The sequence below is a fragment of the Citrus sinensis genome, chromosome 2 (assembly GCF_022201045.2).
Source record: "Citrus sinensis cultivar Valencia sweet orange chromosome 2, DVS_A1.0, whole genome shotgun sequence".
NCBI classification, from domain to species: Eukaryota; Viridiplantae; Streptophyta; class Magnoliopsida; order Sapindales; family Rutaceae; genus Citrus; species Citrus sinensis.
The window spans coordinates 5,919,968-5,943,655 of record NC_068557.1 but is presented as its reverse complement, the minus strand read 5'-3'; the positions used below and the strand labels follow the sequence as shown (position 1 = coordinate 5,943,655).

The 23,688-nt window shown below is 36.5% G+C and overlaps 2 protein-coding genes across 4 annotated transcripts; one reads left to right on the top strand and one right to left on the bottom strand.

Moving 5' to 3' along the window:
* Positions 1-1,471: 1,471 nt before the first annotated feature.
* Positions 1,472-2,296, bottom strand: LOC102619661 (cyclin-dependent protein kinase inhibitor SMR6). Its single transcript, XM_006470184.3, has one exon. The coding sequence runs from the start codon at positions 2,135-2,137 to the stop codon at positions 1,793-1,795; it is 345 nt and encodes a 114-aa protein (XP_006470247.2). The 5' UTR covers positions 2,138-2,296; the 3' UTR covers positions 1,472-1,792.
* A 5,183-nt stretch (positions 2,297-7,479) lies between these two features.
* On the top strand, positions 7,480-22,204 carry LOC102619953 (uncharacterized). Of its 3 annotated transcripts, none has more exons than XM_052434708.1 (21): positions 7,480-7,681; positions 8,978-10,537; positions 10,730-11,183; positions 11,521-11,699; positions 11,809-12,063; positions 12,143-12,595; positions 12,767-13,246; positions 13,342-13,845; positions 13,951-14,076; positions 14,315-14,452; positions 14,534-14,908; positions 15,003-15,488; positions 15,593-15,712; positions 15,802-15,951; positions 16,042-17,559; positions 17,994-18,134; positions 18,221-18,334; positions 18,433-20,274; positions 20,384-20,545; positions 20,635-20,880; positions 21,296-22,204. In XM_052434708.1, the coding sequence occupies exons 1-21, from the start codon at positions 7,640-7,642 to the stop codon at positions 21,977-21,979; spliced, it is 10,029 nt and encodes a 3,342-aa protein (XP_052290668.1). In that variant the 5' UTR covers positions 7,480-7,639; the 3' UTR covers positions 21,980-22,204. The 3 variants fall into 3 exon arrangements, with proteins under 3 accessions (XP_052290668.1, XP_052290667.1, XP_015383203.2); XM_052434707.1 differs by having other exon boundaries at positions 17,988-18,134; XM_015527717.3 differs by having other exon boundaries at positions 17,937-18,134.
* The last annotated feature ends 1,484 nt before the right edge of the window (positions 22,205-23,688 follow it).

Sequence of the window (23,688 nt, the reverse complement as noted above, 5' to 3'; positions counted from 1 at the left end):
CAGATAATTTTTTTCTTTTCTTCACACGACCTTGATTCGTGGATAAGGCACTAAGATCAATGATATGGATAATGACTCTAATAATTGTAGCCAATATTTTGTAAATACATTTAGGCACCTATTACATCTGGTATAATAAGATAATCACACCGAATTTTATCTTTGTAGAAATGTTAATTTATTTTGGGGGGGTTTTTTAACCTTTTTTGAAGAAAAATTACCCGAAAATTGCTCCACAAGATGAAAATTTTATTGGCAGTATCAGGTGTCCCCCCAATCGGCAACAATGATATAAGCCAAAATTTGTTCTCCCACTTGCATTTAGCATCAAATTGCGCCATTTAACAGAAGATTATTGTAGTTTTATCCAGCTAATCCAATTAAAAGTGACAACATTCCGACAAGTTAGACATTAATTTTTGTACAACTTTACTACATGCTTTGTTAAAGTGTCCTAATCCCTAGAAGGCTAGAAATCATTGCATAATATGCAAAGTTAATTAATAGAAACTCCAAATTAACTAGAACAAAACAACCCATTTTCACTTTTTTTTTTCAATTTAATTTTTTTTTTAAAAAAAAAAATCCTTTTTATCATGCATGTATGGACACATCCTGTCTACTCAACTCTAAACAATTCTGACTGTTTGGTACATGATAAACATGCCTAAATTCTTATCCACACATAAAAAAAAAAACAAAATTCACAAGTTGTCTCTGTCATCAAGTGCTTGAAAACAAGTAAATTTTTTTAATGATGAAACTAAACTCCGCTTTAACTCCTCATAGGATTCTTCTAATTCACCGCCCGCTCTTTTCATTTACTAGGAGGTTGGCTTGGTGGGTCAACTCTCAAGTCAAGCGAGTTGTGTGAGTGGGGACATAAAAGACGATTAAAGATGGAGATGGCAGGGCATAAAAGGGGTACTTTGATATGGATGAATGGTTCTTATGAGGGGTTAAGTCACACTCAAATCAATTGCTAGTTTTGAATCACCAAACATCCGTGCAGCAAGCATCTTCTCGGCCACAAAAAGATTTTGCTTTCACTTGTTTCTTTGACAAACTTTTCGTCTATACTTATTTCTTATTCTCTCACGTACGCAATAAAGCATGTGTATATACTCTGCACGTGCGTACTTTTTGTGTAGAGAAACAAAGCACCAGCATTAGGTTTCTTATACGATACAATTGTTGCCCAAGAATGAAATGACTGTGATGTATAGCTAGCTATTCCCGTTAAAAGTTTAAAAAACCAAATCCTGCTTACGACGATTTTGTTGTAGACTAGACAAGCCCTTATTGCCCCATACACAAAACAGCATTAAAACAGAACTTCTGTTTTTTCTTTTTATTTAAATGTTATTATTATGAACAGAGTTTGCTGGGGTTGTGTGTTAATGATTTGGAGCAAAGGAATTGAAGAGCAAAGAGCAAATGATTGAGAGGAGAGCAGCAAATTATAATTGCAAAAAAGTGCTTTTGTAGTTAACTTACTAACAACTTATATGTCAAAACAACTTCCAAGAAGTTCATTCCTTCCTAATACAAGGTTTACAAGCCCCTACTAAGACAAAGCAGATTTAAGGAAAAAAAAAAAAAAGCACTTCTCATGACCCAAAAAACATTAAACTAAAACTACACTATTACTCTAACACCTACCATTTCATCTTTGTACATGTTCTTCTTCACCAAATCTAATATAAAAAACTCACTACAACAAAACAAAAACTCAAAAGAAAGAAAGAAAGGATTAAAAAAAAAGCACTACTTTTTAAATTTGAAAAGATTGTTAATTAGCTTTCTCAACATGGAGTTTAAACACAGTTTCCAAATCAGGGGGAGTAAAGAACTCCCTTGTAGCTCCGTTATTGAAGTTGCATCTCGAAGGTCTCCGCTTTCTCGGCGCCGGCGGGCACGGCAGCCTCTCCGGTATTCTTGCCTCTTTCGCCGTCGGAGTTGTTGATAAACCTGCTTCTTCTTCGTCTTCATAATCACCTTCACTCTCTCTGCCTCCTCTCGTTTTGGTGGTCTTGATAGGCTTCAGCGATGCCCGTATCGCGATTCCGGCGATCACCCATTTCTTGTTTTCCGATTCTAACCCGCCGTCCGTTTGTGATTTTTTCGAAAACCCCATTTTGCCAGAGCAAAAAAGACAAAGGTATTTGATCAAGAATCAAGAATCAGAACAAATACGAAGGGAATAAGAGAAAAGGGTGTTCGTTTGGTTGTTTGGCTAGAGAGGGAAAATTGGAGTTTCTCGGAAAATAAGTAAATAACAAAGAATTTTTTTTTTTTTTGTAAGAGTGAGAAAAGGGTTATTTATATTGTAGCCGTGACTAAGCAAAAGGTGGAGAGGCAGAGCAAGACAATTTGGTGAAAATAGAGAGCTGCCCGGATATTTACGGGCAGCCGAAAACGAGTGAAAAAGGAAAATTTGGCGCCAATATTTTGTGGTTTACACAACAACGGCTCTTTTTCCCGCGTTTTTGTTGTGTTCTATTTTTGTTTTTTCGTTTTCCAGTTTTGCCCTTGTTCTGACATTATTTTAATTTTTCTGTCTGGGAAGTGACGCCAGCCGCTGTCAGAGAAACAGTCGAGGGCACAATCATCAGCAAAATATCGGCTGCAGGACTTAAACGTCGTCGTTGCTGTAAATCAAAATGTTCGCCGTTTCTGAAAAAAAATTTAAAATTGAAACGAGTTAGATAAGAACAAGTGAACAACGATTGTTTTATTTAAAATTTTACTTTCTGTCAAGCAAAATTAAAAATAACAAACGGTGTGAAAGCTGCTTTTTTTGCCCTTTAGAAATTCTTTGCACACGTTAAGCGTAATTCCGTGATTGTATTTTGTCTTTGTCATTGACCTAATATCAAAGTATGCATGAGATAAAATTATATTTAATTCTGCGCGCAAACAATAATTTTATGGTATAATTAAAAATTCATAAATAAATGAATATATATATATATATATAAAAGTTGAAACGAATTATTATTAATTGGAATCATATTATTCAAACTCGAGAGAGACTCTATCTAAAATTGTGATGCGGAGTTCTCAAGTAACAGTACCGGTTGAGCTCCTGGATCGATGCGTATGTCAATTCGGCCCATTTAAATAGTGAGCCAGGCCCAAAAAGGGAACCGATTTTGCCGAGACCCAAAAGTGTCGAAAAGAAAAGTTTGCGTGAATTCAAAAAAATAAAAGATAATTAATAACAAAAGTCGAATTTACGAGGAAGAACCGAAGAAGACAAAAGGAAGCTTCAAAATTGTGGGCAGAGGATAAGGAGAGCCGTCAGATACGTGACCTCAAGGGGGGTCCACATATTTCGGCGGCTTTGCAACGCCGGCCCCAACCTACAGCCAGTGAAAAGCCACTTGTCAACTAAATTTGACGTGGAGCCACGTGGGCCTACGAGGTTGGCTTCAAATTCCTCCGTGCTGCTTAATATTCCTGCAACTGGTAGAAGATCATCTCATCACGTGGCATTATTCTCATGTGGGTCCCCTTAAAATTGGAGCGACCTGATTTGCCACCGTGATTGCTGAACGTTTGATATGATCCACATCCAGTTTGCTGATCTCATATTCTGTTGGACAATTGTCAATATACATATATATATTTTTGTGGATCAGACTACGGTGCAATTGTGATACCGTGACACAGTTACATCCAATCGTTAGATGCATTTGGATTGGTGGGATCCACTGACATCCACGGCTGGATGTAACTGTGGCACGGTACTACAGTTGCACCACAAGTTTCCCTTATTTTTGTATATTAAACCATCAGCTATTAAAAAATCACATTGAATCTCGACTAATTTAAATTCAAACCGAGTTAGATTATTATAGTAGTAAAGTTTTTCCAACAAATATTTAACGCGATTATCATTAAATTTTTGTTTATTTCCAATTATTTTTTTAGTTCTTTATTTCTTTAGATTCCAATTCTGGTTGACGAAATAAAATTTGAAAAAAAAACACTCAAAAATCACCCAATCAAGGCATTGAAAGTAACTTAATCAAATTTTTACATATTTATATTTACAAGTAGAATCTATCGAATATAGTTTTAAATATTTAAAAGATAATTAACACTCATTCTATGTTTCAGATCCGAATAATGAGTAAGCAGTTCAATCTGTTAATCATTATTCTCTTCATAGTAAACTGATGGGGGGATGCAGTGCATTTGAAGAATTCAAATAATTAACCTTAAGAATTAGGTGAACATGTGTCCATTACTTAACTAAAAAGTAGTTTACATATTTCGATCAATTTTAGATTTGAAAATATTTACTTCTATGACCTCTCATAGGCCAGCTAAATAGCGCTATATAGAAATTAGTCAAGCAAAACCTCTTAGGAAAAATGTTCTATCTCGTAGAATAAATTAGTATATGCATGTTTTTATTAATGTTCCGATAAATATAGTGCTCGGTTCAAATGAGAATTCCTTATATATATCCCTTTCATGCATCTTTATCAATAATGTAAGTCGTAGTAGGATATGATGCGAACAAGCACAAGAGTTTTAGTTTACACGGCGTACGTAGCCCCCACGAAGTCGACCATTACCAAAATCTTACTTTACGAAGTGCCGTTGCGACCCAAATTGATGGGGACAGACAGTGTCCTCTATTTTTACTCAAACCGTTCGTGCAACTTCATGAGATTATATAATAGATTGAATCCAGTAGACTTTACAAGAAGTCTATTGCGACACCAGTCTCAATTAACACAAGGATTATAAATGTAACTCGAAAATTAAAGGAATATGCTCGACAAGAATTTAAAATCCCCCCCCCCCCCCCCTCTCTTAAATTTCAGAATCTACGGATATATTACAATTTAAAATCTATCAAGAGTTTATATACAAACATTTACAATACAATAAATAGATATGTCGAGCTCGAATTTTTTTTTTTAACTAATTATGACAATCAGACTAGAACTCATATTACATGAGATTATTATTGATATTTACAATTAGACTATTACTCATATTTACATGAGACTATTACTGAGACTAATTTTACATACATTCTAAAAAATTATTGTTTAAATTTTTACCCTCTCTAATATTTGAAAGACGTTTACTCCATTTACGTTAGTAAATGAGAAGACCGACCTTCACCTAATAATTAAGAAATGACTTGAGCCCCCACGATACTTTTTGTTGGGGGCTTGAACTGCTACCAGCCACTCAGCTAAAGGGCAAGTGACATCGAACTCGAATATTAAACGTAAAAATCTATTCTCAAACCCGAGGGTGTGACCATCAATGAGCTGCAAGAAGGTGCACGTAACATCCATTTAGCAAAAACAAAGTAAAGTGAAACGAAGTATTAAAATCAATCGCACAAGTGTCAATTGCACTGGGTATTAACAATTCTATTTATTATCTTATGCGTACAAGGCTAAAAATTTCTACAAAAAGAATTGAAAATGACTTGTTGGTACAAATATTCCAATGACGATCATTTCAAAAGAGTCACTTTCTTTGAAACGAAGTTCTTATCTATCTAATAAGAGAGAGATGTTTAGTTGCCATGTTATGTTATGAGCTGAGCCTATGACATTTTGATCAAACCAAAAAGGGCTGTCACAATTTTTCTTTCGACATTTGATGGTTCGAATAAAAAAGGGGGGGAACGCCAAGTTGGAATTTGGAGCCGCCTCAACTTATCATCCACGTGTGGGGGGCGGCGAAGAAGGACGATGAAGCTTTATTTGGACGGTTTGTTTGAGATTGGGTAAACAGTTTTGCTTTTGCTTTGTGCATAATTGCACTTTAGCGAGTAGCGACGTGCTTATAGTATCCAAAATCCTATTTACCTTTCTGTATTATTCAACAAAATTAGGTGTTTCGATTTGGAATTTTGTGGCTTATTTATATAGTTCCTTCAATTTTTTCAAGATCTTTGTCATATGGAGAGTATAAATATTACACATGCCATATCCTCTAAATGATAACAAAAATACAAAAAAAAAAAGGGAGTAATTTATGTTTTTGCATGAAATAGGCATGTAGATGCAATTTTGGGATGTAACCATGCAGATGAAATTAATAAATTAGAAATTTTGTTACCTATCAATCATATATATATATATATATTAAATAGTAACCATAACATATCTACTATAAATCATTCATTGGTCTTGTGATGGGTACCTTTTTATCTCATTTTTAAGATAAAGGATTTAGTTCTCTCATGTTTATCGTAGAAGTTGATTTCATCTACATATTTGAAGTAAATTTGACATTTTCTGAGCTCAAATATCTGGACTGTGCAATCATGGAGTTAATTTAAAAATTTCAACATATTTCTGATCGTAGTTTATTAATATATTATAATGTAATTAAAAAGAGCACTAATGTTGCATAAGTAAAATTCCTATTGCAAATAACCAAAGAATTAAAGTTGTGAGGTCCTTTATGATGATCAACTTTCGGCATATAATTCAATTGTATTATGCTCTGTTTAGATGAGTTTTTAGCATTAAAAATTTAAAAGTCTCCACATGTTATCATTATCAATATTGTATCTATCTTTATCTTCTGGATACCACAATATTCAAACAAATCAACAAACCAACCAATTGTAACAAACCTTATTTTCCAAATTTTCTTCTTCTTAATTCATTGTTTGCGGAAAGTTAAAATCTAATCTTTAATTGATTACATTCCACTAATTCTTAGTATATAGTAGAGGTTTCATAGTAGTCATGACAATGCTACAGCATAACATTTGTAAACAGTTGGCTGCCCCCTTCAGTTACATTAAAAGCAATTGAGCAAAATGCCAAATCCAAAATTTGAACTCCAATAGAAACTCCCAAGTTATCATTTGGCTTCAAAGCAGAAAGTTCAATGTTAGGAAATTAAGTCAAAAAAAATCTTGTATGAATAAAATAATTCAACATGTTTCACTTAGGTTTTAATGATCAAACACAACAGTTAAGTAGGTATTGTTCATATTGAACAGATTATATATTGATGCAAAACACAGTTATTGAATGAGGAGAACCTAATCTTATAAACTAGTAAAGATCCTCTCTCTCACTAGTGATGTAAGATATTACAAGTTTTTAAATGAAATGATCGTTTGCCGTGAACGTAAGAATCTCTCTCATTGAACTACATAAACCCTTCAGCAGGAAAAATCATCTTTAACCATTACAATCAGAAAAAGGAATTAACATCCCACAAGAAAACTTTTTGACAAAAAGAAAGATGTTCAAAATGTGGATCTAGAACCTCATTCTGTAAATGGAAACATCATCAAGTACTACACAACAAAAAGTCTTAGGCATAATTGATCTAAAGGAATGTGCAGTTCCAATAGAACTGTAACATTGCCAAGGCATTTTAAATGAGCAATCAGTAGGACCACTCCACCCATTTAGCCAACTCAGCAACAAATTAGCATATACCAAGTGGGTTTTGTCATTTTGTAGCCAACTTTAGCAACACTACCTCTCAAGAGAGTAGTATACATATTGAGTGATCTACTGATCCACACATTCAAAAAGTTATAAGAATATTCATATGAGTTAAACACATCAAGCTTGCTCTTTGAGTTTGATCAAGAAACAAAGTATATGCAAATGCCCCCGCATGAAAAATGGCAACCGAAGCAGATATGCCAGAACCTATAACCATAAGGGTATGTGAGATCACTTCTCTCCTCTATGACAGGGCTTACTTTTATGTTTGCTGCAGATAATGAATTTGAGAATGACATGATTGTGAATTCTTGTATCAGATGAATGAAACCAATACTTGATTCTCTTTGATCTTCATGTTATATACAAGCATAATTCTTTAGGGCACTAGATGTTCTTCACACACTGGCATTAATATTAAGCTCTCTGGTTCATTTTCATTCCAGCAACAATCAAATTTATATAATTGTTCTTTGTTCCGATCATGTCCTTTTTCAATCTTTATGCGCATCAACGATCATCTATTGTTACCCGGAGGAGATTTTCTCCCATTTCTTGTACCTAGTTCGGATTTTCAAAACCATAGAGGCATTTAGATGTTTATTAAATCTTCTGCCAACTTGTCAACACAAATAAATAAACAAAACTTATCATCCTGATCTGAAACAGCTCTGGCTCTACTACCATAGCTTATTAAACCAGCATAAGTTAAAAAAAAAAAAAAAAGAATCTGTAGGAAATATTTGATCACCAATAAAAGAAGAAACACAAGTTATTTTCGGCTTACACCACAATTAAAAGCCCATGAAACCATTAAATTGTCTACTTTATCCACCATATTTATTTGAAAACTTAACCTCTTTGCAGATAATGAATTTGAATTGTTCAAAATTCTACATCCATTCCTTGTAGACAAAATACCATAATTGGAATCCATATGCTGCGTTCAAGATGAGTACCAAAAGAAAGCATGCTAATGTTTGATCTAGACCACTTCATCTCTTAAATCATATCTTCTCATATCACCTGTGCCTTATAATTGTTTCCTGGAATTCATTTAAAATTTTAATCTGTCTAATGTTTTAGAAAAGCTTTCAGCAACAGTTATTGCTTAGCTAGTTTGAGAAATTCGATAGGCTTATTTAGCAATTTTTGTGCTAGAAGTTGTCTAAGTGCCGCACAAGTTGCTATGCAAAGTATTCATTCCGTGACAAATCTTTAGCGGTTTAAGCCATTCCTTCGCATGCAAAGTACATGGATCACGCATAACAACAACTCAAACGTGACATTAAACACTGAAACACTTGACATAATTTAATTAAAACAATGGAAGAATTTAAAAACAGGGCCAATTGATTGACCTGGCTCTAGTATCATGTTACTGACCACTCTGCTCGTAAGCAGACTTTAATATTGGATTGTCAAAGAGAGCATAAACAATGATTCATTCAATGTTTCTTCTACTAGCCTATGTACAACATTTTTATGAATATCAATTAAATTTTTTCTTTATGCAGAAAGGAGAAGGGGAGATAACATACCCAGGAAGTGGCCATTTTGACAGTACAGCTGATGAGACTTTCTCACGAGAATTGAAGAAATTCCAGGGGACTCTTAATGTTCCTCCTGATACCGTCGAATACTTGGGAGAAACAAAAGATATGCAAGCAGCCAGTGATTTTGGTGCTGAAGCCATGAACACTGCAATAAAATTCAATGTTGAAACCGCTGAGGGTGAAACGTTTTTGGGATCACCCTCAGCTGTCCAAGTTTCCATTGAAGATACCTGTAGAGTATCAAAAAGTTCTGAACCTGAGGAAGTAACTCTTCAAGCTGGCAATGAGGCACCAGAGAATGGGAAGCAGACCCAGAACACTTCAACTATTGAGGTAGCTGGAGAGAGAGGAACCGAGGAAAACAAAGTAACAGAAGATTCACAAGAGAAACCAGTCGAAGATAAGAGCAATGAGAAAGAAACTAGTGCCATTCATAATTATGAGAAAGATGGAACAATGACAGATGTAAATACTGATTTGGGATCCAACGAACAAGTTGTCAACGTACTAGAGGCTGTATCAGATCGAAACAAAGAAGATTTAATTCATATACCAGATCCAACGGTAATCAGCTTGAACAAGAGTGTTGAAACTGTTGTGGAGCCATGTGTGAAAGCTGAAAGCACAACTGAAGTCGAATTCACTGGAGAAGAAATGACAGACACAAGCTTTACAGAAGCAGAGAAGTCCAGTAATCTAACAGATGAGGTGCCTGAGGCAACCAAACCAAGTGAGGGAGTAGCAGATGAAAATGAGAAAGAAAAATCCACGTATGAAGGTGCTGAAGGCATCTTCCCCTCAACAACAGACATCCAGAGAAATGAAGAAGCAATCTTAAAAATCAGAGAGAGGGATAACGAAATGTTAGACACACAATCAGTGACACCAGCAACAGATGTATCAGGTGTATATGAAGCTGAACCTGAGGAAAGCGCGAAGCTTAAAGAGGCCTCCAGTATTTTATGTGAGAAGAAATCTCAAGATGAAACTGAACTGAGTAAAGATATAACGAACAACAAGAACAGCATAGATACTCCTGCCATGCAAACAGAAGGCAAGGATATCGTCAAGGAAAGTCCAGAAGAAGTTAATGAACAGATTGAAATGACCGAGAAATCTGCAGGTAAGGATTATGAAAGCCGTGACCAGAAAGGAGATGGTTCAATTATGAAAGATGAAGATACATCAAGCATAAATGAGGAACTGCCTGCGAAAGAAGCGTCATCTGGTGGGAACAGCTATGAGGAAGAAAGTAGTGTCACTGCAACCAAAGACGACGTTACCGACAGGGAAATTACTGATGCCTTTGAGCAAAACCAAAATGGGACGACAAACCATGAGGACAGACCTGAGAACTTGCAGCAGGAGAAACCAAAAAAGGAGAAGCTTGAAGGATCCTTGAACTTATTGGCTGAGGAGTTCAATAAAGCTGCTGAAACTGAACAAGCTGAAGCAATTACAACAGTCAACAAGGAGACACCCATCAAAAGTGAGGAAGAAAGCCTTGAGAGAGAAATAAAGGTAGACTTAACACCTGTGAGTGATAATGCAGTTCTTAAAAAAAGGTTTAAAATGATAAAAAATTTACATCATGATCAGCTCGAAGTTTCCCTTTTTTTTTTTTTTTAAATTTCCTTTATTACCGAAAGTATAAAAAAATGTTAGTTATCAAATATTTTCAGAGGTTTCAAAGATGTTCCATTTTTATTTCAGAATGTGAGTGAAGTGGATGAGAAGACAGAATGTGCAGAAGTTGAGGCCCAAAATAAAAATGCCAGTGATTTACATGACATTCCAGTGTTGGACGAGGAGGCAGGAGAAACTGAAGGCAAAGATTTGGAAGAAGTCATCAAAACTGAACCTAAAGGAACAATTCAGGAAGCAAACGAAGAGTACACAAAAGAAGAGGAGAAGGACATTGAAGATGCACCTGAAGCCTGCCAGAGTTCAAATTCCACAATCATTGAGCAGACACCTCTTGAAGAGGCAGAATCAGCTGAACTAATCCTAAAAGCAAGTGAAACAGATGAAAAGAAACTCCAAGAGGCTTCTGGATTAGACTTTGACAAAACATCTGTGATCATGGACAAGGGGGAGAACACAAATCAGGAGACGCAGAAGATTGGAGAGGCTTGTGATGCCACGACAGAAGAAATATTAGCAAACAGTAAGTGTTTTGGAAATTTAGCATTGAAAAGTTAGACATAGGAAAAAAAGTAATTATTATATAAATTTTGTTAGCACCTTCTATGTAAAAAGGAACAAGAAGAAATATATCAGTAAATAATTGAAGATTCAAAGCCTCATCAACATCTAGGCGTGATGACAAGATACTCTAAGTTTTATATGTGTCAAAGAGTGTACAAACTGCAATCTAGAATGTATCAACAAATTACCAGTTTATGAAATTATTGTGAATTGATGTGTGAATGACTATCCATGTGTGGTTGTGAGAGAGAGAGATGGAACAATTTGATACTGATGGCCTCGAATAACTGTTGCAGTTGCTGATGCTGAAACCTCAGTTGAAGTCAACAACGCCGTATTTGTCAGAGATGAGAAGGCTAAGGAAAATATTCAAGCAGAAAGAAGTCCTCTGGAGGTTGCACCAGAATTGACCGATCAAGATGAGAGCGGCATAGTAGGAGATAATGAGAAGAGGAATAACATCACCCATGAAGAGGTTTGATCATAATATTCGTGAAAGAACAAACACAAAATCACATGCTAATTTACATTTTCATTGATTTTCAATCTTACAATGGTTGGTGAAGCCTCTTCTGCCAATGCAGGTGCATGATGGAACTAAGATCACGGACAGTGTAGTGGCCATTGATGGACAGGTCATTGAAGGCAATGTTGCACACATTTCAGCAGAATCAATTGAAAAACCAAATGTTGAGAGCTCTGAAGGAAACGTGGCAGAAAGATCAGAAGGAGAGAATGACATAGAACAGGTCACAGAAGACAGCAGCGTTAGGTGCCTTGCACCTGAATCAGTTGAAGAAGTTCCAGTCAAGAACTTAGAGCAGGAGTCCACAGGAGAGGTTTGCAGGATACTTGTTTCTTTTTCAAGTTTTAGCTCATAGTCTAGTTTGTTTATTTGAAATTTAAATTCATATGCAGATTCCTGAGAAATCAGATACAGCAGAAGCCACTGACAGCATTGGACAGGAGACAAGTAAAAACAAAGAAAGCCCCAAAGAAATTGTTGATGATTCAAAAGTGAAAGGAGACTCTTCACTGGAGGAGAAAAGAAATGAGGACATAAACCCTGCCATGGTCGCAGAAGAAAGAGGCGATTATTCTGAGCCTGCTGATGACAATGGAAAGAAAACATCAAAAACTGTAGAAGATTTGACCCCGATTTTACAGAAAAATGAACCAGGAGATGAGCTTCCACAATTATTGTCTAAGATATCTGACAAAAATGAGGCATTCAATTCAGATGCTGATAAATCCCCCGGTGATGAGGAGGAAGGACCTACTCAGAAACTTGAAGAAACTCTGCAGGTAGAAGGAAATGAAAAAGCGGAAATGAAAAATGACACTGACTACAGCAAAACAGCCACGGAGGAGGTGAGAAAATAAATTAACTTTTGAATTATCTCTTATGTAACCTAGCTAAAGTTATTACTTGTCTATTTCAAAAAAATCATTTTTTGAACCTTCTTTCAATACCTGTTTTAATCTTCTTTCAATACCTGTTTTAATCATATTAAAAAGGTAAAATCTTGATTTCTTTTATAGTCAAGTGTGGAACTCGAGACAACAAATGCAAGTAAGGTTGCTGAAAAACAAACTGCAGAGATGGAAAAGAATGTTGATCAGTCTAGAGAAGTTGAAGAAAAGAAAATTGAAGAGAGCATCCAAGAAGATGAAAATGTTGCAAAGATTTCCGAACAAGGCAATGATACATCCATCTCACAACTGTCTGGTGAATTTGAAGAAGCGAAAAGTGAAAAAAGCTCTCAAGAAGATGATAAGGTTCCAGAGGTTTCCAAACAAGGCAATGACACATACACCTCACCACTGTCAATTGAACAAGAAACACTTGTCACTGAAGGGAATATACACAAGGAAGAAAAGTCAGAAGGAGAGAATAATGGACACCACGACATGGAAGAAAATAATAGCAGAGGCCTCATACCTGAATCAGAATTGGTTGAACAAAGTTCAGTCAAGAACTTGGAAAATGATAATACGGAGGAAGACAAGTCCGCCGGAGAGGTTGCTAGACCTTCAACTTTTCACCAACTTGTTTCTTTTCTAAACTTTAATTCATTGTCCTTCTTGTTGATTTCAAACTCAAAATTCATTTGCAGATTTTTGACAATTCTGAGGCATTAGGAACTGGTGAGAGTACTGTGCACAAAACAAGTACAACCATTGAGAGCACTACGGAAATTCTTGATCCTTCCCACATGAAACACGGGGACAGTTCGCAAAATGAAGAGAACCAGCTAACTGCAGTAGAGCCTTCCGCTGAGGACAAAGGAAATGAGGACAGAGGCCCCGCCATGATGGCTGAAGAGAAAAGTAATGAAAATGAGCTACTTGCTGTGAAAGATAACAGTGAAAATAAGCCATCAATCGGTCAAGAAGATTCAAAACATATCCTGCAGGAAAATGAACTACAGAAGAAGAATGCAGAGTCATTGTCTGTGAGGTCCGATGAAAATGAGGAATCTGTAGTGGATGCTGATAAAAGTCCTTGCCTCATGGAGATAGGAACTCAGGATCTCAATGAAGCTCCGTGGAAAAAGGACAATGACAAAGATACAGAGGAGAAGAATGACACCAAGGACAACCAAATAGCAATGGAGGAGGTGAACGAATATGTCTTTAGATTTTCAATCCTCTTCTAATCCTTCAATGTGTTGATCACCTGTCTGCATAAGTAAGCTAAAGAGTTCATGCGCATATTGATGCAGAATCTTGAAATAAATGCTGAGTCATCTGATGCAAGCAAGACCACAGAGAATGCAGTCTCGGAACTGAAGTCAGAAAAGGATCAAATGCTGGTTCAAGATGAGATACAGAAGGAAGAATCTGAAGAGGTCTGATTCCCGGGCATGATCCTCAACTCCTATATTTTGAATAATTATGTAGTATTCATTCTTTTCCAACTATCCATGAAGTTAAACCTCATCTTTGCTGCAGTTATACAAAGATTCTAAGAACACCAGCTTAAGGGAATCTATAAAGAAAAAAAATTATCTCCTATTTTCTAAATATCTTTTTTTTTAAAAGTTTTTTGCGAATTTTTATGAAATTAAATCCTCTTCTGTTGTGCAGTTATATGAAGATTCTAATGATGGAGTCAAGAATGAAAAAGAATGCAGCACTACAGATAAATTACCAGAACCTATTGGAGAAGAATCCCTTCAGAGCTCCAAAGAATATGAAAAAGAAGAAGAAACACCTGAAAATCAGGTTCCAAAAACTCATTTTTTGAACCTTCTTTCAACATCTCTTTAAATCACATTAAGAGTACAACCTTGATCTCTTGTATAGGCAAGTGTAGAACTCAAGACAACAAGTGGAAGTGAGGATAGTGAAAAACAAACTCTAAAGGTGGAAAGGAATGCTGACCCATCTAGAGGAGTTGAAGAAGAGGGGATTGAACAGAGCTCTCAAGAGGATGATATGGCTGCAGAGATGTCCAAACAAGGCAATGATACATACATCTCGCCAGTGTCAATTGAAAAAGAAACTTCTGAGAATTCTGACGGCACTAAATTCAAGGAAGAAAAGACAGAAGTAGAGAACAGCACAGAACAGAATGTCAAAGAGAGCAATAGTGGAGGCCTCATACCAGAATCAGTTGACCAAAGTCCTGTCATGAACTTAGAAGATAATAGAAAGAGGGAAGACAAGTCCACAAGAGAGGTTTCTGCACCATGAACTTATCGCTGACTTGTTTCCTTTCTAAAATTAAGTTCATAGTCCTGTTTGTTGATTCAAAACTTAAATTCATGTGCAGATTTTTGAGAATTCTAAGACATCAGGAGCAGCTGAGATTGCGGCTCATGAGACAAGTACAACCATTGATAGTTCCCTGGTGAAACAAGTTGAAAACGTGCAGAATGAAGAGAATAACCTAACTGCAACAGAATCTTCAGCAGAACAGAAAATAAATGAGGACGGGGCCCTTGTCATACTGGCTGAAGGGAACAGCAATGATAATGAGCCGATTGGTGCTAAAGATAACATTGAAAAGAAATCGTCAATAGGCAAAGAAGATTTACAACATATCCAGCAGGAAAATGAACCAGAAGGGAAGCATGAACGTTTGTCACTTGTGATGTCTGACGAAAATGAGGCTTTCAGTACCAATGCTGATAAAAGTCCTAGTCTTATGGAGGTAGAAGCTTCTGGGGATCTTAATGAAGCTCCACGGAAAGAAGACAATGACAAAGAAACAGAAGAGAAGGTTGACACCGAGGAAAATAAAATTGTAGATGAGGCGGTAAATGATTAAAATTTTAAAATGTTCAATCGTCTATTTAATTCCTTTACTCCGTTTATTGCCTACTTAAGGGAGTTGATAATGTCATGCTCTTATTGATGCAGAATCATGAAATAGCTGCTGAGTCATCTGATGCAAGCAAAAGCACAGATGTCTTGGACCTGAAGTCAGAAGAGGAAAAAATGTTGGTTCATGATGAGATGAAGGAGGAATTATCTAAAGAGGTTGATCTCCCATTACAATCTTTTGAATACTTATCTTCTATTTCATTCTTGGGATCCTTCATGAAGTTATAGCCTCATCTTTGCCGCAGTTATATGAAGATACAAAGAATGCTGAAATATGCGACACTGAGGACATAGTGCAACATTCTAAACAAGATGCCTCTTCTTCACTGGTTGAAGGACTCGTGGAGAAAAACTCAAAAGAAGATGAAAGCAAAGGCATGCAGTCAAAAGACCAGGTCAGGGTTAAGAAAAGCTTAAATTCTTTTCAAAATGTTTTTTTTTTAATCCTAACGAATGTCTAACTGACAGATTCATCCATTGATCAGGTTGATGAATCAATTCCATTCATAGAAGAGACCGAGGCAGCAAGTTCAGCCGGGGAAACAGTCTGTACGACCTTAGAGGTCAGGGCAGCAGAATCAAATGTGGACTCCTATAATTTGGGCATTACAAAAGACTCAGAAGCAGAGACACAACTCAACGAAACAAATGCAAGCCTAATTGAAGAGCCTGTCAGAGCGTCACAAATGTCAAACAAAGAAACTGAAGAAGAAATGAAAGAAAAAGAAGAGACGACTATTGGTGACTCGGATTCTGCAACTATTGCAGTGGTAGCAGAGGCGGAACCTGAAGAGAAAAAGCAGGTAGAAAGTTTTGGTCCTGCTTTCGAGGAGAAGGCCGTCGTAGAAACTGAAACAAAAGTGATGGTGCTCGAAAGTGCAGACATCAATGAGAAACCACAGAAAGCATCCAACTTGGGTGAGAAGTACAATAATGAGATTCCACCGGCAGCAGACAATGCTGGAGAAACAAATGGAGGCCTAATCCAAGAGTCTTCCATGGTGTCACATATATCAAACAAGGAAACTGAAGAAGAAATCAAAGAAACAGAAGATACTAGTATTGAGGATTCAGATTCTGTGTCTGTTACAGTGGTAACAGAAGCACAAGGTTTACAGGAAGCTGAACCAGAAGAACAAAAGCAGGTAGCTGCTTTCAGAGACAAAGACATAGCAGAAACTGAATCAAAGGAGGCAATGCCGGAAAGTGTAGACATGAATGTGAAACCAGAGCACACATCTGACTTGGGTGAGAAGAGGGGCAGGGAAATCCCAAAAGTGGCAGATGAAGATAGAGAAATCATAGATTGCAAAATACAGAATGATGCGCCTCATGCTGGAGATGAAGATCAAACAGAGGAGACAACCAAAGATAAGCCATTAGAAGAAATATCAAAAGATGAGCTGAAGGAGTATTCAACAATGAAATCAAAAGAAAATGAGCTCTCAACCGAAGTGATTGAGTCAGTTGATAAACCTCCAGCACAAGACGATGTCCTAAATGTAAACACAGAAACTGCTTGTGTTGCCCAAGCAATAGATGAGACGTTCGTGAATAAACAGGACAATACCACAAACCCAGTAAATGTCTCTGAATTGGAGTCTGTGGATATCAAAAAGGAAGCTGCAAATGAAGAAATTCAGAAACATGAAATAGAGGATCTGTATGTGCATCCTGAGCTGGAAAATGCAAAGAGTCCTTCCATGTCTGAAGTTGTCGAAATCACAAAGGGAGAAATAACTGGGAAACTTGCTGATCAGGCTGATATTTGCAAATTAACAACTTTGAAAGATTTGGAATCGTCGAATCTGGAACTACAAATGGAAAAAACAGAAGATGGAAAACCATTTGACGAAGTATTGAAGGCTTCTGAAAATTCTGTTATACGTGCAGAAACTGAAAAGGGTATCTTGGAGCAAGAGATCTTCAAACGTAACTTGAAGGAAGTCATTGAAGTGGAAGACACAGGAATTGAACAGAAAGGAGAAGCCCTGAAAGACGAGGTAAGAGAAACAATTGTCAAACCGAACATTCTATCAACTGGCACTAATATCTTCCTTGTCTTTTCTCTTTGTCAATCTGTATGGTACAGCTTAGCACTGTGGAAAGATCCACTATGTTTGCATTTAAATGTGCCTCAAAATTTAACTTCTCACATCTTGTTCACATAGAAATTGAAAAGTCGATCCCCATGCCATCTATGTAAATTCATAAGAAGATATAAAAACACAAGTAATTATAATTTTGTTCATACTGGGATCATGCTGGAGACTCAGTTTTTTCATGTCATGTAGAACACATACTCTATCATTGTTTATGTTTTCATTATTATGGATGACGTTGAGTCTTTTCACTAATATGTCAGTTTTTGAAACTGAAGCTTGAAGCAGCTGAAAATCAAACTACTAAAAAATTCTCTGAATCTGAAAAGAATCAGGTTGAAGAAAACAGCAGCTACAAATCAAATCACGAAGATGATAAGGAAATAATGGAGAAAGAGGAACCGCAGTTGGAAGCTGAAGATCACAAAGAACAAAATGCAAATGAGACTACAAAGGCTGTCATCTTAACTGAAAAGGTTGGAAAAACAGGCACAATATCTCTTGATAGTTAGTTACATGACTATTTCATTTAAATATGTTTGTTATATCTCGATTTGAACAGGATGGAGTTGAGCAATCTGATGATAGTGAAGATATCAAAGAAATGATTATGGAGGAAGAATGTGCAAATGCATTTAATGATGCGTTATCAACTGTTGGTGAAAAAACTGATGAGGTCAGCTTAACAACAATTCAGTGGATATTTGATCTTGTATTTTACACATAATGTTATCTTTTCTTCCACTTATGAACACAAGTATAATTCTCAAACAGATGGAAGACTCCACCCCAGTGTGTAGAGAAAATAAAAAAGCAGCAGATTTGAAAGAAAAGACAAAAACAGAAAACACAGATATTGGAGAAGATTCAGCCAGGGAAGGAGAACCATCATTTGGAGTAGAATCAGAAGAACAGAAAGTACTGGACATAAGTATTGAGCCGTCATCTAAAGATTTAAAAGAGAACACTGGGGAGATTTTTGAGGAACCACAAGATTGTTACCGCAAGATTGATAATGCTTCTCTGACTGTAGAAACAGACAAAAGTTCAGGGAAAGCTGAGATAGAGGAGAAGCTTGTAAAGGTATTCCATATTGATTCAGATGAGCCAAGTCTAGAGGCAACAGAAACTGAGAAGTGTCAAGAGGGTAAAGAAGCTGGCGGTTTAATACTTGAAGAAACATCTGAACCCCTAATGAATGATAGTGGCCAGGGAGAGAGAGTGTGTGCCATAGAAAACGGAGATGCAGGTGAACCTGAGGAAAGCAAGATAGCTTCTGAAGAATCCAAAAGCCGGAATGCAGAAGCTGAATTTGGGAAGAGCCAAACAGTGGAAACTCCAGATCAAGTCCCAACGGATAACGATGATCATGCAGCTTCAGAAAATCCAGGTCTGGATGAAATTGAGGAAACTAAAATGTTAGCAAATGAAGTTAATGAAGTCAAAGAAGTCTCTGATTCAGTTTATGAGTCCAGAGAGCAGGTCACAGAAGAAGCTGAAGTTGAAGAAAGCCAAACAGTAGAAAAGCCAAATCAAGTCCCACCTAATCATGGTGATAATGATGATGCAGAGAGACAGCGTGCAACTTTGGAAAATACAGGTTCAGATGAAGCTGAGGAAACTAAAATAGTCTCCAATGCTGTTGATGAAACCAAGGATCAGGTTTCTAAAGAGACTGCTGAAAATGGGGCAAGCTCAACTGTGGAAAAGATGGACCACCCCCAATCTAGTAATTTTGAGCATGCACAGAAAGAAAGTGTAGCAGTGGAAAATCGAAATGCAGATGAAGTTAATGAAATCAAAGAAGCCTCTGATGCAACTTATGAGTCCAATGAAAGGGACATTGGAGAATCTGCTGGGGAAATCCCAACTGTCGAAAAGCTGGACCAAGCTCCACCTGCAAACTCTGTGCCTATGCAATATTCAAATGCAGAAGAAGTTGGGGAATCCAAAATAGAGTCTGTTCTAGCAAGCAAGTCCAAGGATCAGAGTACTGAAGACATAGATGTGACTGGGAAAAACACAACTGAGGAGAAGCCAGATGCTGAAAACACTGAAGAAGCTTGCAAAGCAGCATCTGACTATAGAGCTCAAGCTATTGAACCTGTTACAGAAAATGAAATTACTACTGATCAGACTCCCTCAGCAGAGAAAACAAGTGCACCAATGGCCCCCAAGCATGAAACTACCGTTACAGTTGAGGAGATAGAAGAAGAGAAACAGCAAAAAGTGGAAAAGTTGGAAGATGAGGGCCCATGCTTGCAAACAGAAGAACCCAGGGAGCTTGAAGTTTCCACTATGGGATTTAAAATCCATAAAGATTTACAGGACAATCCAACTGAAGCTTACGAAGAAGAAGGCCACACTCCTGACGGAGCTTTAGAGCCTTGGGGAATTGAGAAAAAGCTAAAAAGTACCGATGCTTCGTCAGAAAGTAAGGCTCTTCAATCTGAGGCAGTAATACATTCTCAGGAAGAAGTTGCTGGATCAGAGGACACAGAAATTAAGGAAAAACATCTAATAGAGGCTATTAGTGAAGTGAGGACTGAAGAAAATCAGTGCAAGAAAACAATAGAAGGAAATGAAATTACAGAGACTGAAGTTTCAAAAGAACAGGTCAGAGGAAATACTTGATGCATTTTCATTTCTGCAAATTGATTTTCCTTTTGTTTCAATGTGATTGCATACATATTTGGTGATGTGACTGAAATGTGAAATATAACAGATTACAGAGGAAAAGGAAGTTGAGGAAACATGTCAACCAGTTTCCATTTGTGAAGGAATGAACAAGAGCCTTGAAGATGACGGGCAGAAGGCCGAAGAATGTAGAGGAGACGAGACAGATAATGCATTTAAAACCGCAGTGAACAAAATTCAGTATGAAAAGGTTAGAAAAGGGGAATGCACTTGATTTATATTCTTGTGATTTTTTGTAATTTCATTTTTATAAAAGCTGAAGCTTTATCTAAAAAACAGCTACTTGAGGAAACTGAAAAAGGCTCTGCAAGCCTGAACATTGGAAGGCAAGATGTTGCCGAAGATATAATTGTTGAGGATTCACACCAAGTTTCAGAAGAGAACATGATTGCAAAAGAGGGCTGTCCAAATGAATTTGAGGGAAAGGAGGCAGGAGATTCAGCAATCAAATTGGATGCTAGCACTCAGGGAGAAGAAAGCAACTATGGAAGTGGCAAGGCAGAAGCCACAACTCCGGAAAATGAGGTCAGATTATACTTCAACTCTCCTTTCAACCTTGCCAATAAAAAGGATTTTCTGTAAAAATTAAATAGTAAATATCAACCATGATAAATGCTCCAGTTATTCTTGTAGCAGCATTTTCAGGAAAAAAAAATTAGAACAAGAGTTTGCAGTTCATCAACTTGTTCAGTGATTTACGCAGCTTTACAAACATCATGCAGAGAAATTTTCTACAAAATGGAGTTCTTCAAAAAGAGAATTGAGGACGTATGAGCTCCAGTTTTATTTGTTTTCAAGTGACCATTCTCTCAAACTTTCCAAGACCAAATGAACCTAAATAGTACTAGTTTTGAAAATACTAATTATATCACTGATGATGATTCTTTCAAAAAAAAAAAAAAAATTCAAGTTGAGCAGCATTACTTTTAATCTTTATCAGGAATCGAGTATGGCGATGTCAGAAAAAGAAAGCGTCAGGGGGTTTGCAACAGAGAGCAAAATCATTCAAGAAACTAGTGAGTTAGAGAAAAGCTCTTGTGCAACAACTGAGGAGCAAATTCCAGCTGAAGCAGATCTCATTGAGAGCCCATACACACCAGTTCAAACTGGCGATGAGTTTGCGCCAAAAATTTTTGAGCAGCAAGGAACCACAGAAACTCCACAGAAAGCAAAGATTAACCTCGAAGGAGAGCAACAACCACAAGAATCAGGGGAAAGAAAAACTGAGAAATCAGCATTGATGGATTCAGCTACAGCTTCATTGACTGACCCCCTTCAGAGCTCCAGAATTGAAACTACGAAAGTGGCTGAACAAGTCGGCGAAGGGGGAGAACCAAAAGGCAGGACAGAAGAAATTCAAACCAAACAACCAGAAGCCATTCATGTAGAAGATGCAAAAATGGATGAAGAACAAGAGGGAGATGAACATAAAAGGATAGACTCAAGCTCTGATGCCCCAGTCACGATTGAAGCCAAAAGAGATGCTGTGGATGTTAAGGTTGCACATAAGAAATCTCATAATATACTATCAGGTGTAGGGTCAAAGGTCAAACATTCAATTTCAAAGGTGAAGAAAGCCATTACTGGTAAGTCTTCTCATCCAAAGCAAGTGTCACCAAAATGAAGTTTACAAGTGATTGCCTGCTACCAGGGTTTTGAGTGTAGTTTAAGTATTTCCACGGTTTGAGTATAGTGCAAGTATTACGGAGGTTTGAATATAGAGTGAGTAGATAGATGCAGATTGAATGAGTGGTTCATTGTGTGTACAAAAAAAAAAAAAAAAAATCAAATTGTTGTGTGATTGTATTTGAATGCAGGTTTTTGAAATGCAAAGAATCATCCACCCCGACATATACTACTATTGTTATTGATCTCAATCCGAGCATAATATCAACATAATAAAGAAAAATTAATAATCCATCACCAAAAGCTGGAAAAAAAAAAAAGGGTCAGCAAACCAGTTTACAACTCAATAAATCTGAAGATCGGAGTTTATTTTTATAACAAAGAACGTACCATGCTTTTTAAGTCAACAGAGACGTCAATTGCGCACAAATAACATGCAAGGATAGAGAAGCCGTTAGTAATGACAATTTGTCATTCTAAAGGATAGATACTGACAACTGCACTTATCATATTTCTGAGGTTAATGTAAGGGTTTGTTTTGTATTGAGGTTAAGCAGTTGTAATTTAAAAGTTACAACACTAAAATATTTGGTAAATATTTGCTGTTATACTTTAAAAATTATGTTGATACGATTTTTCACTTGTATGATGAAAAATTTAATATATTTTAAATAATTTTATCAAAATAACTATTAAAATTTTATATTTATTACATATTATTAACTTTTATTTCGTAATTATAATTTTTTTTTCACAGCAATTATAGGTTAAAAGTTACAGCACTTCAATGTCAAATAGAATCTAACTCTCGTAACAACACCAGCATTACAAAACCTGAGAGCAATATGATCTCATATTCTCCGAAGTGGAAATTCATTCTTGCATTGTCTGAGATTAATCGGATTGAATTATCATTTAGATACATAGAATCAAGAGCGAACTCAGCCATCCCCCTAGAATAAATAGTTCCAGGGCTTTGAGTAACGCTTACTCTGGGTGTGAAGGGTCAAGAAAATCAAAATTTACCAAGTCTTTTGAGTATTAAAGGCAACATTTGAGCATCTTATTTTCCTTTAAAGAAATTGATTTCAATTTTCCCACTTCGAAACTAATTTTAATATTCCCTATTGTTACATTTTAATTTAATAGCTTGGTTCATGATGTTTGAGTCTACCACATTAAAGGCTCTCGGTCATGTTGCTGTCCACTGGTTCATTTTTTCTTGCATCTTCGGAAGAAGCAAATAATGCCGACATCTTCGGAATACTTTGTTGGGTGAAAAGTCATCTTTCAGGCCATTTTTGGGGGGAAAATTGAAGTTAGAAAGAAGAATCCCACTTCACTATAATTTAATGGTAAGGTAATACAAAATACTTACGTCACCTCACTAAATATTTATAAGCGGGGTTGCATAATGAAAAATTTTCAACCACAGTAGTTTTATTTTATTCAGCTTTTCATGAGCAATTCTTTTAGTAGAATAGTAAGAGTCCTGTAGTTTCAAGAAGTTAAAAAAAAAAAAAAAAAAGGCCTTGAAGAGAGGCTTTCCAAGTTTCGACCATTTAATTCCCATATCTTATAAATTTCGATAGGTTTGAAACACGGATCCACCTATGTTGCAACAGTTGCAACGTACCACACTTTTTGTCTTCAATGTAAACTACCGTTGGATATAAATTAAATGAATCGAAAGGTTGAAATTAGATG

Excerpts from the sequence above, each read along its gene's own strand:
- LOC102619953 (XM_015527717.3), top strand. The coding sequence starts at position 7,640 with ATGGCAACCGAAGCAGATATGCCAGAACCTATAACCATAAGG. Across the intron at positions 13,247-13,341 it reads AAGACAAGTCCGCCGGAGAG|ATTTTTGACAATTCTGAGGC; the intron begins GTTGCTAGACCT and ends ATTCATTTGCAG. Across the intron at positions 14,453-14,533 it reads AAGAAACACCTGAAAATCAG|GCAAGTGTAGAACTCAAGAC; the intron begins GTTCCAAAAACT and ends TCTCTTGTATAG.
- LOC102619661 (XM_006470184.3), bottom strand. The coding sequence starts at position 2,137 with ATGGGGTTTTCGAAAAAATCACAAACGGACGGCGGGTTAGAATCGGAA.